The sequence below is a fragment of the Aegilops tauschii genome, chromosome 2, assembly GCF_002575655.3.
Source record: "Aegilops tauschii subsp. strangulata cultivar AL8/78 chromosome 2, Aet v6.0, whole genome shotgun sequence".
In the NCBI taxonomy this organism is placed as follows: Eukaryota; Viridiplantae; Streptophyta; class Magnoliopsida; order Poales; family Poaceae; genus Aegilops; species Aegilops tauschii.
Window position 1 is genome coordinate 443,761,176 of NC_053036.3, and position 15,763 is coordinate 443,776,938.

The 15,763-nt window shown below is 43.0% G+C and overlaps 2 protein-coding genes across 3 annotated transcripts; both read left to right on the forward strand.

Annotated features, from left to right (window-relative positions):
• The first annotated feature begins 11 nt into the window (after window positions 1-11).
• LOC109768302 (ATP-dependent DNA helicase Q-like 5) lies at window positions 12-8,935 on the forward strand. 2 transcript variants are annotated; one of them, XM_020327049.4, is made up of 21 exons: window positions 13-1,057; window positions 1,129-1,248; window positions 1,334-1,387; window positions 1,666-1,778; window positions 2,565-2,777; window positions 2,871-2,949; window positions 3,052-3,105; window positions 3,181-3,255; window positions 3,352-3,405; window positions 3,548-3,592; window positions 3,666-3,760; window positions 3,840-3,966; window positions 4,954-5,052; window positions 5,295-5,350; window positions 5,437-5,539; window positions 7,337-7,465; window positions 7,670-7,848; window positions 7,951-7,975; window positions 8,062-8,177; window positions 8,272-8,438; window positions 8,522-8,935. In XM_020327049.4, exons 1-20 carry the CDS (start codon window positions 71-73, stop codon window positions 8,354-8,356), a joined length of 2,808 nt encoding a protein of 935 aa, XP_020182638.3. In that variant the 5' UTR covers window positions 13-70; the 3' UTR covers window positions 8,357-8,438; window positions 8,522-8,935. The 2 variants fall into 2 exon arrangements, with proteins under 2 accessions (XP_073364878.1, XP_020182638.3); XM_073508777.1 differs by having other exon boundaries at window positions 12-1,057; window positions 3,181-3,405.
• Window positions 8,936-10,887: 1,952 nt separating this feature from the next.
• On the forward strand, window positions 10,888-15,738 carry LOC109768290 (uncharacterized). Its single transcript, XM_020327024.4, has 5 exons — window positions 10,888-11,346; window positions 13,152-13,308; window positions 13,644-13,694; window positions 14,745-14,837; window positions 15,310-15,738. Exons 1-5 carry the CDS (start codon window positions 11,261-11,263, stop codon window positions 15,379-15,381), a joined length of 459 nt encoding a protein of 152 aa, XP_020182613.1. The 5' UTR covers window positions 10,888-11,260; the 3' UTR covers window positions 15,382-15,738.
• Window positions 15,739-15,763: the final 25 nt, after the last annotated feature.

Here is a 15,763-nt window from a genome sequence, read left to right on the forward strand (position 1 = left end):
CCCTCCAATTCCTCAACTCCGTCCCCCACCCCCAACCCACCGCCCCGCACCACCAATTCCGTCACCAGCGATGTACTCTTCGCTCCACGCCGCCGACTCCGACTCCGACGATTCCCTCCTCTCCGACGTATCCGCCTCCCCGACTCGCCGGTGCTCACCAGCACCTCGCCCGGCACCGCCCAAGCACCGTCCCACGCCAGATCCCACATCCAAACCCAAACGCAAGCCCAAACCCAAGCCCAAGCCCGTACCCAGCTCTACCTCCGCCCCCGCCTCCGCCTCCGCCTCCGCCTCCGCCTCCGCCTCCGCGCCTCCGATCCGCGCCGCCGCCCTCTCCGACCCGCACGGCCTCGCGGCGCGCATCGCCCCGGGGTCAGCGCTCACCGCCAGCGCCAGCACAGTCTCCTTCTCCTCCTTCCGCCGCCTCGTCCAGTCTCGCAACCTCTCATTCGAACCAGCCGCCGCATTCTCGAACCCCGGCCCCGCGCCCGAGCTCGAGCCTGAGCCTGAGTCCGAGCCCGCGGAGATACCAAGCGCCGAGCCGTCCCCGCCCCCGGCAGCCACCCACCCGCCGCCGCAGCTCAGGCCCAAGCGGGTGCACCCCAACTCGGTGTCGGAGGCCCCTGCCGCCGCGGCCGAACAGCCGAAGCGGCCGAGAGGGGACCCCGGCAACTTCGTTCGGCTCAACATCAATGGGTACGGCCGGAAGAAGTCGTTCAAGTCGCAGGCCAGGCGCCCGACGAAATACCGCTCCTGGAAGCGGCAGCAGCCCGGCGGTGGAAAGCCCCGGGCAGGTGCCGATGAGGAAGGGGATTTCGTAGCGGAGGCGCTCCTCGAGCGGGAGAAGAATTCGGCGGCAGGTGATGACGGTGTTCTCAAGGTTGTTGAGGTAGCCAGAGAGGACCCGTCCGAGCAGAATCTCGAGGGTTTGCTCAGGAAGGTGTTTGGTTATGATTCGTTCCGCGAGGGTCAGCTTGAGGCCATCCAGAATGTAGTTGCAGGGGAGTCGACGGTGCTTGTGCTGCCCACCGGCGCGGGCAAGTCACTGTGCTATCAGGTTTGCAGCCGAATTTGAGTTATTGGTTTGTTATAGGCCAGTTCTGACATGGTGTTGATGCTAACTCTCAGTTGCCCGCTATGATTTTGCCTGGATTGACGCTGGTGGTGAGCCCATTGCTGTCCTTGATGGTTGATCAATTGAGGAAGCTCCCTGCATTTCTCCCAGGAGGCCTTCTTGCGAGTAGTCAGGTAAATGCAAAATTTTATATGCTTGCTGCTAGTCCTACTCATTATTGTTTTTTAATATAAGTGTTATACTGTTTTATTCGTTCAGACGAGTGATGAGTTTCATGGAACATTGCGGCTGTTGCGTGCAGGGGAAATAAAGGTACAGCTTTCTTAAGCGTCATTTCTGAACAGACCACTCTTGCATCAACAACTATCTGCTTTGATTTTGCCTTATCTAGAGAATCATCCCTGCATACCTTGCAAATTCTATTTCAACACAATATATTTTGTTGATGTAGTAACAAGAATATGGATATGAGAAACAACAATTTGTCTTAAATTCGAAATATGAACCCAATTGTCCTCACATGTTTCGCAGTAGTGACGTTAACCTATATTTTGCTTCATTATTCTGAGATGGCTTCCATTGTTTATCAGGTTCTTTTTGTTTCCCCTGAGAGATTCTTGAATGAAGAATTTCTGCAGATATTCGGGGACACACTCCCAATATCTCTTGTGGTCATTGATGAAGCCCATTGCATTTCTGAATGGTGAGTTTATATTTCATCTTAGTTCAGCTGAGAACACTAGATACTTGTTTACAGTACCGAGAAAGGCTTCTGCCCCGCTTTATATATAAAGCAACGATCACCAACAGCCCGATACAAACGCACGCCACCACAACAAACGCACACACCCAAGGCAGGATACACAGCCGCCGAGAGCAGCAACACCACCCCTATCTACTTGTTTACAGTTGGCACTGCGATCTATCTTCATAGTTGATTTCCTGGATACAAAAATAACAAGCTGAAAGTGGTGATCTAGGATGGTACTGGTTTTAAATTGGTCAAATAAGTGGCCAGTCACAGTTACCAGCTATGCGAATACAACTGAGCAAGATAACAACAAATCTATTTTAGACACATATCATTGACTAGGTAAGAAATACTCAACTAAATTTGAATCACATAATCAGATGGGGGGGGGGGGGGGACCGATGCACCGATAAGAAAGCTATCATCTATCGTGGACTTCATAGATATGATTAATGTTGCTATCTTAATATTAATGCTTCCTTTAGCTTTCACATAAGCAAATGCTAAATTGCTAACAACCATTTACTGTCGATTTTAAATTAGCTCTGCCATTAGACTGCATGGTGATATTTGTTCTGCTCTACCACTCTCTTTATCCATGCTTGCGTTTACTTTTTGTGATACATTCAGTTAGTTTCATTGCTTTGTTTTCGTACTCTATTATGTACTTGCTGTTCATTTGTAGTGTTAGTGTATCTAAGTTCATGATCTAATCTTTCATTTTTCCCAAATGGACAGGTCTCATAATTTTAGACCTTCATATCTAAGGCTTCGAGCATCACTACTTCGGAGAAAGCTTAATATTCAATGTATTCTTGCAATGACTGCAACTGCAACAACTCAAACCTTGCAGGAGATAGTTAATGCCTTAGAAATTCCATCTGGTAATCTCATCCAGACATCTCAAATTAGGGAAAATCTAAAGCTGTCTATCAGCATGAGTGATAACAGGTAGTTTACTCATCCTCGTTACCAGAGTCTATTTAATATGGTATATATTTGAAATAAGGCAAATGAGATATCACGCATTATATTGTGTTACAGGCTGAAGGATTTAATGTTGCTATTAAAGTCTCCCCCTTTTGTCAATATGAGAAGTATTATCGTCTATTGCAAATTTCAGGTTAAACTTTCTCAACCTAAAGATGGTTAACACACCTGTCCAGCTGTTATTTGATACAATTCAATACTGCATATATAACCTTTTTCGTGTTATCTTGAACAGACAGAAACGGATTATGTTTGTAAGCACTTGTGTGATAACAACATTAATGCCAAGGTTGGCATTCCATCTTTAGCTTGTTATGAGTTAGCCGCGCATACTTTTTATTTATGACATTTTCTATTTTTATAGAGCTACCATAGTGGACTTTTGATGAAAAAGAGGAGCCGGGTACAGGAGCTGTTCTGCTCTAACAAAATAAGAGTGGTATATGCTTGCTTACGTAGTTCCTTGGTATTTCTATTTTATAAGTTGTATTATGTAGGCCAGGTGTCTAACTTTGTTTTTCCCGCCTTGAGGAAGGTTGTTGCAACTGTGGCGTTTGGCATGGGTCTTGATAAGAGTGATGTCGAAGGGGTATGAATATATCCACATAATTATTTTCAATTACATCTGAAAACAAGAAATATTTCAGTGTTCTTTCAAATGCGCAGCTCATAACTAAAGTAAAATAATAATTTGCTGCTAACTTGGACTGACACAAGCATTCTTTCCTTAGGTGATCCACTATAGGTTGCCAGAAAGCCTTGAAGAGTACATACAGGTAAGAACTTCATGATGTGATATACACTTCTCCATTCTACTCTCTTCTAGAATGTATGGACATGCTCTTTCAGGAAACTGGACGTGCTGGAAGGGATGGACGGTTATCACACTGTCACCTTCTTTTTGATTCAACAACATTCTATAAGATTCGCAGTCTTTCACACAGGTGAATTAATTTTCTATGTTATTTGTTCTCTCATCTGTATATTTCCTGTGAAATGACTCTAAGAAACCCCTTTCGGCAGCGATGGCATTGATGAATATGCAATGAGCAAATTTCTTAACCAGATATTCTCCTCCGGCAACACGATGGGGTGCATCTGTTCCTTCCCTAAAGAGTCTACTTCACGCAAGTTTGATATAAAAGAAGAGGTTTGTGCCTGTCCCATCAGCCCATGTAGTTTGTTTTCTCATTCACACATTTACCAGTGCTTAGAAAGTCCCCTCACAACCTTACACTATATCGAGTTAATTTGATACATTTCTGCACTTGACAGACATACCATGGAGGTTAGTGGTTGTTTGATGTCACATACAAATTTAACTATTTCCATTGTAATAAATTGGATTTGCTACCTTAAATGACGGCTTTATATCTGTATTTTAGAGATGCTATTAGCATTCATATCAAAACATCATAGACAATATTTCTTGGTCTTCTGTCTCAAGAAAATCTCAATGTTTAATCTAGGGACTAGAGCAGTTGTTCCCAAGAACAAACCAGGATCATCATTCTAAACCTTTTCTCTGAAGCAAGTAGTACCTTTGTGATATTTTCATGTCGCCTGGACATTGGCACGGTTTCTAATACACTTGTTTGACCATTACATTTTTGAACTGTACAGTACAATGAACTATGGAAAAAACATAAAAAAAGTAATGATATAAACTACTTTTGAGAACTAACCATGACAAGGGTGCATGGAAGCTTGCTATCCATGTGCCAGAACCATGAGTTGGTTGCGAGATCTTATGGGTTTCACCTCTAGCCTACCCCAACTTGTTTGGGACTAAAGGCTCCGTTGTTGTTGTTGTTGTTGTTGTTGTTGTTATAAACTACTTTTGACAAATCTACTGTTTTTTCCCTGCGAGAATTGTTTTGACCTAAATTTATCTACATAAAAACCAATTGTTGCTAGTTATATGGAGTAAAGTATGTAGAGGTGCCCTTTCCTTCTAACTTTTGAACAATAGTGACAGGATTTATTTGAAATTTTCCTTTTTCCCTAGGAATAACTTCATTTGCTTTGCTTTTAAACTTCCTGTAAGCATTTTGGTTACTTTTTGAATAATCTGAATTGTTGGATGATCCAGCTAATCTTCAGATGAGATGATTCTCCTTACAATTTCTCACTGCAGGTGCTTTTAACAGTCCTCACACAGCTGGAAATTGGCGAGGAGCAATATCTCCATTTACTTCCTCAGTTCAGTGTTACCTGCACACTGTATTTTCACAAGGTATATTCTTATCCAGTGATCTGAGGTTCGCACCATTTGAACCAAATTTTTTCTTAGTGTGCTCAGCTGAGGACCATGGTATGTGTCCAGTAATCAATGGTTAATCCACAGTTGTTCGACAACATTGTGACCTTCGCACATGATTACCATGCACATCCCATGTTCATTGTTCTTTTCATAAGATATTATACTTTTCTCCTTTTCTTTTAACTCTCTTGATTCACTGAATTGTATTGCTGCAGACATCACCGCAACTGCTTGCTGACAAGGATATACTACTTAGATCAATTCTAAATAAGTAAACGTTCCCTCTACTTCTGTTTTGAAGTGCTCTTCTGAACTTGCTGCATCTCTCTAAGATTCTGATTCTGTATGGAAAAGCAGGTCTGAAATGAAGGATGGCAGTTATGTCTTCGAAGTACCAAGAGTAGCTAATGATATGAGGATCACAATGAATGAAGTGTTTGATCGTTTGCAAAAGCTAAAGGTTTGCCTGAACAAACCGCCATTTTTTCCAGTTAGAGTGGTGTTTTCGAGGTGTCCATGAATTCCATGGTTATCATTTACTCCCTCCGTCCCATAATATAAGATGTTATTACATCCAATATGTGAGTATATTGGATGTAATAACGTCTTATATTATGGGACAGAGTATTTATGTTCAAATATGTGTCACTAAGCTTATCAAACAGCAAAACTGGAATTGCTTTTGAGCTGATTTCAGAATTTCACACTTGCTTTCGTATTTCTTTTAGTTGAATCACTGGTTATATTTTGTTTGCTGCACATAAGGATTTAATTTCAAATACGTAGTAGGTAACCAGCTGGATGCTTCGATCTTTGTTCCTTTGTTTCCTGTAACTTTTTTCTCGAACACACATCAAAATGCTTGTCGTTGTCATTAAGAAGAGGATGGCCATGAAAATCAAACCAAAACAAAAACCTAAGCAAAATACAATATGACAAAGAAAAGAGAAACCAACTAAGCTAGGTCAGGTTAGGCCAAAACTGAGACAACAGCTGATTCGACCTTTGTAACTTCATTTTCTGTATTAGTTGCATTTTGGTACCTAACTCCCCCCATATTTCAAGAAGATTAACAGCTGGCTGTATTGTACCTAGGTATGGACAGTGTACTTAGTATAGTACCTAGCATCTGTAGCAACCGAGTAGTAACTGGCAGTTGCTACGCCCCCATGATTATGTTGCTACAGAAACCATGTCTGGCCTCAAGATGCGACCCAATAGAAGCAGTAGGACAGATGTACCGTTTATTTTGTTTTGCTTCCTTTTTTGTTATTGGTTTGCTTTTGCTTGGTTTTGTTGGCTGTACGAATGGTGGCATTTCAATGTTTTCTTCTAATGCAAAATGATGTGCGTTTAGGTGCGTATTTGAGAGAAAAAATGTTGCTATAGAAACATATATGTTACTGGTAGGAGCTAGGGCCCTACCGGATCTAGGGCGTAGGTTGTAGGGGAAGGAGGGGGAAGGACGAGGGCTGGTCCGCGGCGGCCGGCGGTGTGGCGCCGTCCTTGCGACGGGAGCAGCGGCGGCGAAGGCAGGAGGCGGCTAGGGTTTAGGTCTCCCGGTTCCCTAAAGGAAGCCGAGCAAATATTGATTGCTTCTTGCTTGATTAGATTGATACATCTCCTCTCCTTATATAGAGAGGTTTACTTGACTCCTAAGCAAACGATCCTAATACGATAAGATAATTGGGCTAAGCCCCTAATTAAGATACTTGGGCCATAACCCACTGGGCTAAGCCCCTATGCCGGTCATAACAGTTACACCCTCTGTTTCTAAATATAAGACGCCCCATTGGTTCAAGTTAAACTGCCAAAACGTCTTATATTTAGGAGCAAGGTAGTAGGTCATTTCAGCCCTGCTATGGATTGCAGTAATGTGCCACCAATAGTCATTGACTGCATTTGCTTTAGTTAATTGCTATACACACACTATTGCTACAGAAAATGGGCACACTTGATATAGCCTAGTTTTTCTGTTATGTATACCATGTTACTTATGATCACACTTCCATGTCCTAGCAAATATTTTCATTATCAGTTGTGCTGTGGCACTTGTTGCTTATCGCTGTTCTACTGTAAGATCTTTGGTCATGTAGTTACAGGCTTATGGCCTGGTATAGCTCGTGGTGACTTGCTAAAATATTGTGCTTTTGGAATGATTCATCGTCTGTTCTCTATTGTCTTTATCCTGTTGCACCACTTCTATGTTATGCTCCTTATGTTATGTAACATTTAATTATGTCTCTCTGTAAATCAGTTTTCAGGAGAACTATCTTATGAATTGAAAGACCCAGCCTACTGTTATATGATCTTAAAAAGGCCAGATGACTTGAACGCTCTTTCAGCAAATCTCACAAAATGGCTTTCTGAAGTAGAAAACTCAAAGGTGGTAAACAGTTTCTTAAGCCCTTCTAAATAAGTATATCTTGTCATACAATATTGTCCTTCAAATTGTAGCTGCAGACCATCAGTATATACATTGTACTATTTGTTAGAGGTAGTAAATTATGTACTCAATAGGCTTTTATCAATGGTAGTTTCGTCTCAGTTATTCATATTAACCGATTGCTGATGCTTGCTGTTTAAACAGATCAGGAAACTAGACGCTATGTTTGCTCTCGCGTACTATGCTGTCAAAGGTTGTAAAAAGACAGATGGCTGTTCTGGTTCTGAGCACACCCCATGCATCCAGAAGAGGATTATAGACTACTTCAGCAAGAAGGAAGGCACACCAGACGATGATTACTGTACTCCCCTCCGCAAGAGCAGGTTTGGGTGCTCTCTTCTCACAAAACTCACCAGAGCATTTGCTTCTTGCGCTGTTCCGTGCTAAGTTTTATCTGACAGAACATTTGATTTTGCTTCCTGCAGCACGTTCTTGCAGTCTGATATAAAGGTAAGAACTAATACCATGATACATTTTTCCACTGAATGGTAATGATGCCACAGGCCCGCCTGACAATTTCTTCACTGCGCTGCCAGGTATTCCTCCAGAGCAATTCGTTTGCCAAATTCACCCCGAGGGCCGTCGCGAGGATTATGCACGGCATCTCCAGCCCGGCTTTTCCAGCTGCTACCTGGGCCAAAAACCACTTCTGGTCTCTCTCTTTCTCCGGACGCGTTTTGTTATATCTAGTATGTATAGCTTCTCTTTCCACCGATTTAGCTCACGGGCTGAAGTTTTTCCAACAGGGGACGCTATATGGAGGTTGATTTTCCAGTGGTCATAGAAGCCGCCAAAGCAGAGCTAGTTAAATTCGTTGGAAAGGGTGAATAATGCTACAAGCAAGCAATCAGAACCGTTGTCTAAGAGTTAAGTTTGAAACCAGGAACCGGATAGAAATATAACCAGAGAGAAGGTTCGTTCCCACTCCCATGTACACACTCCAATAGTTATTCCGTATGGTCAACGCTGATCGCCGTTGCTTCCATAAATTTGCAGAGGCTCTTGGAAAAAAGAAGTGTTTGCAGCAGAGGGGACAGCGTTCGCGTCGGTGTGAAGTATCTGTGCAAGCAAACCACGCGGGCCTTTCACTCAAGCTGTCTATGTAAGATAGCGGGTCAGCCAGGATCAAGAGGCTTAAGCAGAGACATTGTTGTGAAGGAGACGTGAGACATTTCCTGATTAAAGAAACAAAGAGAAACCAGTGATATACTAGGTCGATAGATGAGAGGGTTGCTGTGTTATGCTTATATATGCTCCCTACAGTGTCAAAAAAAAACATCATATATTATGTCACGGAGGGAGTACGCCTTAGTAATAATCTGATGTAAAACTAACTTGTAAACCAAATAGCGTCAAATTTGTATCCACCAACAAGTGTTATTAATATATATGGTCACTGGCTTGATGGAATACCAAGTCTATACTACTATATAGTATACCAATCTTGAATTGGACTTATAGCATCAATCGTAACCGTTGGTTTGCTAAATCCGATGGCTGGGAGCAGCAGGATTCGTGGTGAACAGTGACCGCAGTTGTATCCACGGTGTTCTAGAACCATCACCTCGCCCTTTCCAGATAAGAAGGCCCATACATGGTACCTCTTGGGTCATGTTGCAGATTGAGTAAAAATGTGATGAGCCCAAGCAGATTGCGAGTAGAACAGGAATAACAGAAAACAAAGTACAGATTTCGAATTCTTCTATGTCTCATAATTGTGGTCTTGCGTACTGATCTACCTCTGCTATACTTATATTCAGCATTCTTATATCAACAACAAAAAATACCATGAATCCATCAGCATGTATATGAACTTTTTCGTTTTGCCAAAATTACTCCATTAATTTTAAGATGTGCATTGCACGTGCATAAATACTAGTACTTTTAGTACGCTAATACGGGTGGGAGCGTCTGCCTTACTATGATCGCTTTGCCTATGTAGAAATGATTGTGTTTTTAAGGGCAAAATCTCTTCTCCTATACAGGTTATTTACCGTTGTACGCACTGGCGTCGTATGTGGTCTACTCTGCACCGAACGGAGTACCAATCGCTGTTCAAGGCGGTGTGTATGCGGTTGGAGCGTGTGGTCAGGGAGGTTTTTACCCAACATGGGTGACAACATAATCTCCAAATCGGTCCACCTTCTTCGTCGACATAGGCATAGTTTCGGCCCCATATGGCTTTACTGTTGCCACTTTGTCGTTTTTATATTTTTTGTCAGACTGTTCGTTTGATGGCTGTGTGCATCTTATCTATGCAGAGGCCCGGGTGTCGTTCTTTATGTTTTGTATCCGCTGGATGCTACATTTTGAGTTAATAAAAGCACCCTTTATCAAAAAAACTAACTTGTAAACTTGTGATTCTAAGTAATATTACTTTGGTGGTGTTTGGTTCTCTAGTCTTAGGACTTTTTCTAGTCCCTGGGACTTTTTGAAAAAGACTCTCAAGGAGGTGCTTCTAAGGACTTTTAGCAAAAAGTCCTAAAAAAGTCTCACCATGTTTGGTTTGTTAGAGACTTTTTCTAGTCCCAACACAAAAAAGTCCCTGAAACCAAACACCCCTTAGGAGCATCAGCCGAGTCTTGGTAGCAGTTGCTGGAGTTGACTGGCCAACCAATCAGCAGTTTGGTGGCTTCATTGCATTTGCCGTTGTCAGCTCCGATCTGAGCATTGGTGGTGGGCAGCTTCATTGCATGCTGCCGTCGCATATTCGCATATGTTCCGGGTAGCACGGTGTGGGTCCTGGTAGGGCGCCCCTATCATTCTTGGCGTGAACCGATCCATTCCTTGATCGTGCAGTACAGCTTGAGGCGGTGCGTCCTGCAGCGTTTGTCCGGTAGATCCACTTCTGAATTGATTGCATCCTCCCATCACTCCACCGGTGGGAGCGCACGGCTTTGGCTGGAACACCGTGTCCTGTGTGCCGAGATACGAACCATGGGGGCCTAGCCATGGTGTTTATCATGTCGCTTGCAGACAGATGCAATCGGTATATACAATCAGACTGCAGATTTGCATCTTCCGACACGGCACGGGAGACAAGGCGTGCACACAGCCATATACCCAACACACCCAAACCGAATGCCCCAAACTGAAATCGTGGCAATGTCACGGTACTGCATCTGGACAGCCGATGGACCAGCGGCCTCCCACCTCAAGCAACACGTAAGCCGGGTTGCTGTTGCACCGGTGAACACGTAGCTGTCTTATAATTACGCGAGCTACCAGATTGATGCCGTACTCGAACCACCTCAACACTTCACGGCCGCGTGGCATATTCGCGCGGCTCAAATCTAGCGACCCGAAGCATATTCAGGCACTCGCTATCGATCCCAGCCAGCCGTCCGTAACGGAGGGACCACGTCAGGCGGCCGGGCCCGTGCCGTTCCAACAGGGCAACGAACGAGGAACGACTCTCCCGTGTTACGGAATCCAACCCCCGAAAGCAATATTCGTGCTCGCGTCGGTCGATCTCTGTGGGCGTAGCCCCGAAGACTAGTAGAGGAGGAGGAGTTGCTCGGGCGGCGAGCATCCACGCACGCACGCAGAATTTACCAAAGCACACAGGAGGAGAACGAGAGAGGGAGAGGGGAAAAGCCGACGGCAGAAGGAACGCGAAGCCATCACCCCCTTCTCCCCCCGTTGCTTCCCCGCGCCGAACTCGAATCCTCCCCCTCGCGCCGCACCCGAGGGCTCCGCCGGAGATCGGTCGAGGGGACGCGGCCCTAGCTGGAGATGGTCGCCGCCGTGGTGAACTACCCGCTCGTCGCGGGGCTCCTCGCCTTCGCGGTCGCGCAGTCCGCCAAGTTCTTCACCACCTGGTGAGCTGGCTGCACCCCTCCCCCTGCCCCGCGTTACAGTTCTGGCCGAGGGTTTCGCTCCGCTCCTCGGGCTGCTGCTTGCGTGAGCATTGCGGAGCCGGTGGGAGCGATTGTGATTTTGGTGTCCGGGAGTTCGCAGCTTATCTGCTTAGCGCGAAGGTGAACGGAGATTTGGATTTGAGACCTGCTAGGAACGGGATTTGACTAATTTTATTTAGGCTGTTTTTTTTTCGTTTTATAATTCGGCGGATCAGTTTCGTGGCTAGGCTGTGGATCCCCGCCAAGCTTAGCGAGATCTTCCTCTTATTTCTGCGTTTCGCTTCGCCGTGTTGGTATGATCTGCGCCCATTGCTTCTGAAACTAGCTATTCATGAACCACTAGCAGAATACTTTGTCAACGAGGCAAACGGAAATGCCAGATATGCCACGTGGTGTGAGAGTTGGACGAATGCTTACAGCTACCGAACTAGGACAAAAAACGTGCCAGAAGTTTGTGTACTTGTTCGGTATGTTTTTCGTCTGTAAGTAGTGGATCACATTACTCATAGTCATGAGGTTTTAGCTATTAAGCTGAGAGCATTTTAGGGTCATTCGGATGGTTTGGTGAGGCACTTAGAGGCCTGTTTTTTTTCACATGCATTCTGGTTCTACTGCCAGATTAGGGTTGTAGTATTTGTGATTTCTGAAGCAAATTTGCTTCATGTCTAATGCTAGAGCCGAGTTGGTTACATAATACTACTACCTGTGTTTCCTTATTTTGGTTCTAATCCCACTCAGATGTTTAATCTACTTTGTGATGATCCTTCCCATAAGAGTTATGTATGTTCGCTGCAAAGAGTGGCTTTGTTTTTGAACTTTAAAGAGTGTCTATTGGCAAAGTAAGTGACAAAATTAACTCTCGATTTCCTGATAATTTAAGCAAAATTGTTGTTACTAAACTATGGACATGAAGTAAGCCCTACCCTCAGTGGCAGTGCTAGATCTGTGATCCTGTGATCTCAATCCATTCAAACTCTTCCTTTGTAAGAATTTTTTCATGAATATTTTTTAAGAGGATTGTAGACAATTTGTGATGTCATTTATTTTTAAGAAAAGGGGCCCCCCGCCCCATTTTCATTAAAAATGATGTGATGTCAATTTACATCACCAATTGTGTGTAAAGCCACCACAAGTTCACAGGGTATCAACTTATAGTAACTGCACATTACCATTTGCTGTCTCATGCAGTATATTAATTCAAAATAAGAAAACCAATTGTTTGGGGGCCATTTGAATATGTGCAGACACCTTTGTTCGATAAAAACAAGTTTTTATTGACTCAATAACATGCACCAACACCTGAATATGCATCAGGGCAGAAATTTGAGAACACCCCGTGGAATTTGATCGCTCATGTCTGCCTTGTTATGCACTCCCTCCGTTCCATGTCTGTTGTTGCTGATTTAGTAAAGTTAAAATCAGCGACAACTAATATGGAACGGAGGGAGTATGATGTGTAGTAGCATGTAAGAGGTGGCTTTCCATTTCTCTAACTGTATATCTATCTTCAAGCTGGTGCCTTGGTATATATGATTTTAGTAGTATGTAAGAGGTGGCCTTCCATTTCCCTAACTGTATAACTATCTTCAAGCTTGATTTGGGACTGGGGCAAGGATTGTGTTTCAAATTGCACTTCTGCCAAACTCATATAATTTTTGGAATCAAACTTATTTTAGAAGCATGGGTAAACTGGTAAAAACCATGCTAAACTGTCCTACTATATGCATTTGGTGTTCTCTAAATCATTTTTTGGGGTTTTTATGTAGGTATAAAGAGAAGCGTTGGGATGCCAGGCAATTTATAGCTTCTGGAGGGATGCCATCATCACATTCAGCCACAGTGACAGCACTTGCAGTGTCTGTTGGTATCCAAGAAGGCTTTCGTAGTGCTACATTTGCAACTTCAGTGATACTTGCATGTGTGGTGAGTAGCTTGAGATTCTTTATTATGTACTCATATATTATAAGCAGATGATCTTAAGACTTGACTACTTCTATTGCATGAATATCCCAATATAGAGGATAATATCAGATTATTTGCATTCATTTGTTTGCTTTCATCTTTATTTATCTCTTCTGATTTCATGCGGTACTTTGCACATTGCTTTTGAAATTTGCTGCTGTATGTTGCGAAACTATTGCTGAACAGCACTTCCCTGGCAGCATTCATAGTTCACAGCCTCTGAACAGTGATATATAATAATGATGCACTTCGACATGAAAGACATGTATGCCTAAAACCTTTGGTTTTGTTTGTAGGTGATGCATGATGCTTTTGGTGTTCGGTTGCATGCTGGAAAACAGGCAGAGGTTTGTCAGTCTCATCCTAAAAGGTCTTGTACTTGTGGTGAAATAGCAATATGCACTAGCATGTGAGGCTGTTTAGTGGCTGCCCTGATTATAAGCTAATAAGCATATGTTTTCTATCTATAACTAGCATACAGTCTTTTCACATAGGACTGCTGTTTGATTTCTATTATCTCACTTGAGGTTTATCAATTGAATCACAATTGCACATATACTTGCATTCATTAGATTGCATTAGACTTTCTCAGTTTGCTGTACTCAAATCAAGGATACACAGTGATTTGCTAGGTTTTCATAATGCTGGAAACAACACTTACAAGACCTGTATGTAAAAATTACAGCTAAATGGTTATCCGAGATTGAGATTGTTCTGTTGTTACGCATGTTCAATGTATAATTCAATGCGCAGTAAGTTATGCATGCAGTATGAGGAGCATGCATAAGTGCATAACTAAGGATATACCCCTGAAATTGGCCACTATCTCTATGTTCGGCTGAATGATATATGCCTTGATTACCTTGAACATTTGATAAACAGTTGATGAGTATCCTTAGGATATATGTTTGGCCTGGACTTGATTAACTACTTTTTAACGTGTGAACAGGAAATTTAGATAATGAAAACTGTATGTTTAAAGATCCCCATTGACATATAATAAAGAAAGGACCCTGATAAGTACCGAACGTCAGGTACGAGAACATGGCAACTCCGAACGGTTTCAATGGCAAGTTTAGTTACGCGAGGATGCCAAGCATGGCAACTTTTGTGCTTCAGTTTATTTTTGGCAGAAACTTGCCGTGTGTCACTGGAATTTGCCATCCTTGCGTGTCTGGAATTGCCATCGAAAAACGTCAGGGCGGGAGTGCCACGCACCTGACTTGTGGCATTTATCATTTGGGTAAAGAAAAATAGCATAGAAGTGTGACGTCATTTTCTTGCGAGAGGATAATTTTGTCCTGTTTACCCAGTCCTATCATCAGTTATGGTCTTTCAAACTTTATGTGACACTGAAGAAAGATGGAGATTGATACTGTTGATGCAAATCCTATCAGGTGTTGAACCAAATTGTCTACGAGCTGCCTATAGAGCATCCACTGGCAGAGACAAAGCCATTGCGTGAAATTCTTGGACACACTGTCCCTCAGGTTAGCTCACATGCTTTAGCTTCCATATATTGATGTTTGTGGCCTTGCAAGTTAAGGAAAATGTGATTGTCGATATATGAAGCAGAAAAGTATAGAAGATTAACTACTAAAAATCCTTTCAAGAGCATCATTTTGTGAGCTAGTTCAACAGTTCTCGAATAATTCATATCGAAAGATATTTATTATCTGTAGCATGCACCAAAGCTGCAATTATTGAATAGTTTCATCATATGATATAGCAAACTTCTTTCAGGAACAAATACTTAGAATGCAAATGACATCTCATAAGTTAATTGGGACAAATAATTGCTAGTTGCCTCGACCCTATGGTCGGTATATGTGCCCGTTTCCCCCCCTTATGCTCGTCTCGGAAGATTGGGCATTTCTCTTGTCAGATATATTATGTTGATAACAATGATTAGCCGATATGCGTGATATGCTGGATGTAAAAACACTTTTTTTAACATGTCAGGTGGTGGCTGGTTGCATCCTTGGAATCCTCACGGCTGTGATCATGCTCTTAGCTCTGGGGAGTTACACTTAGATATCGGCAATATTTGATCATCAGATATCACATCGCCGATCTTGTAAAGCATAAAGAAAAAAGCTCATCGTTGATGTAATGTGTAAAAGTGGCCTGTCCATGCTGATGCTACAAAGTCTTTTAACTGATTTAGATCTGCGCTGTAGGATAGTGGGTCGTAGCTTCAGTTGGTGCTGTAAATCTGAGATGTTTGCCGTCGATTAGAACCTCCTCATGTTGAATGTTTGCAGTACAACTAGCAGTGATATGTAGAGCTTGAGAAGTGATGGTTCTGAATAGTTGATACCACGTCATAAGCTCCACTTTGTGGGTACACATATTTGCCTTTTTTAAATCTCAATTATTATATTTGCCTTTGATCCAAAGAGTAAGAAATATGACA

Excerpts from the sequence above, each read along its gene's own strand:
- LOC109768302 (XM_073508777.1), top strand. The coding sequence starts at position 71 with ATGTACTCTTCGCTCCACGCCGCCGACTCCGACTCCGACGATTCCCTC. Across the intron at positions 3,106-3,180 it reads ATAACAACATTAATGCCAAG|AGCTACCATAGTGGACTTTT; the intron begins GTTGGCATTCCA and ends CTATTTTTATAG. Across the intron at positions 3,967-4,953 it reads AGTTTGATATAAAAGAAGAG|GTGCTTTTAACAGTCCTCAC; the intron begins GTTTGTGCCTGT and ends TTCTCACTGCAG.
- LOC109768290 (XM_020327024.4), top strand. The coding sequence starts at position 11,261 with ATGGTCGCCGCCGTGGTGAACTACCCGCTCGTCGCGGGGCTCCTCGCC. Across the intron at positions 13,309-13,643 it reads CAGTGATACTTGCATGTGTG|GTGATGCATGATGCTTTTGG; the intron begins GTGAGTAGCTTG and ends TTTTGTTTGTAG. Across the intron at positions 14,838-15,309 it reads TTGGACACACTGTCCCTCAG|GTGGTGGCTGGTTGCATCCT; the intron begins GTTAGCTCACAT and ends TTAACATGTCAG.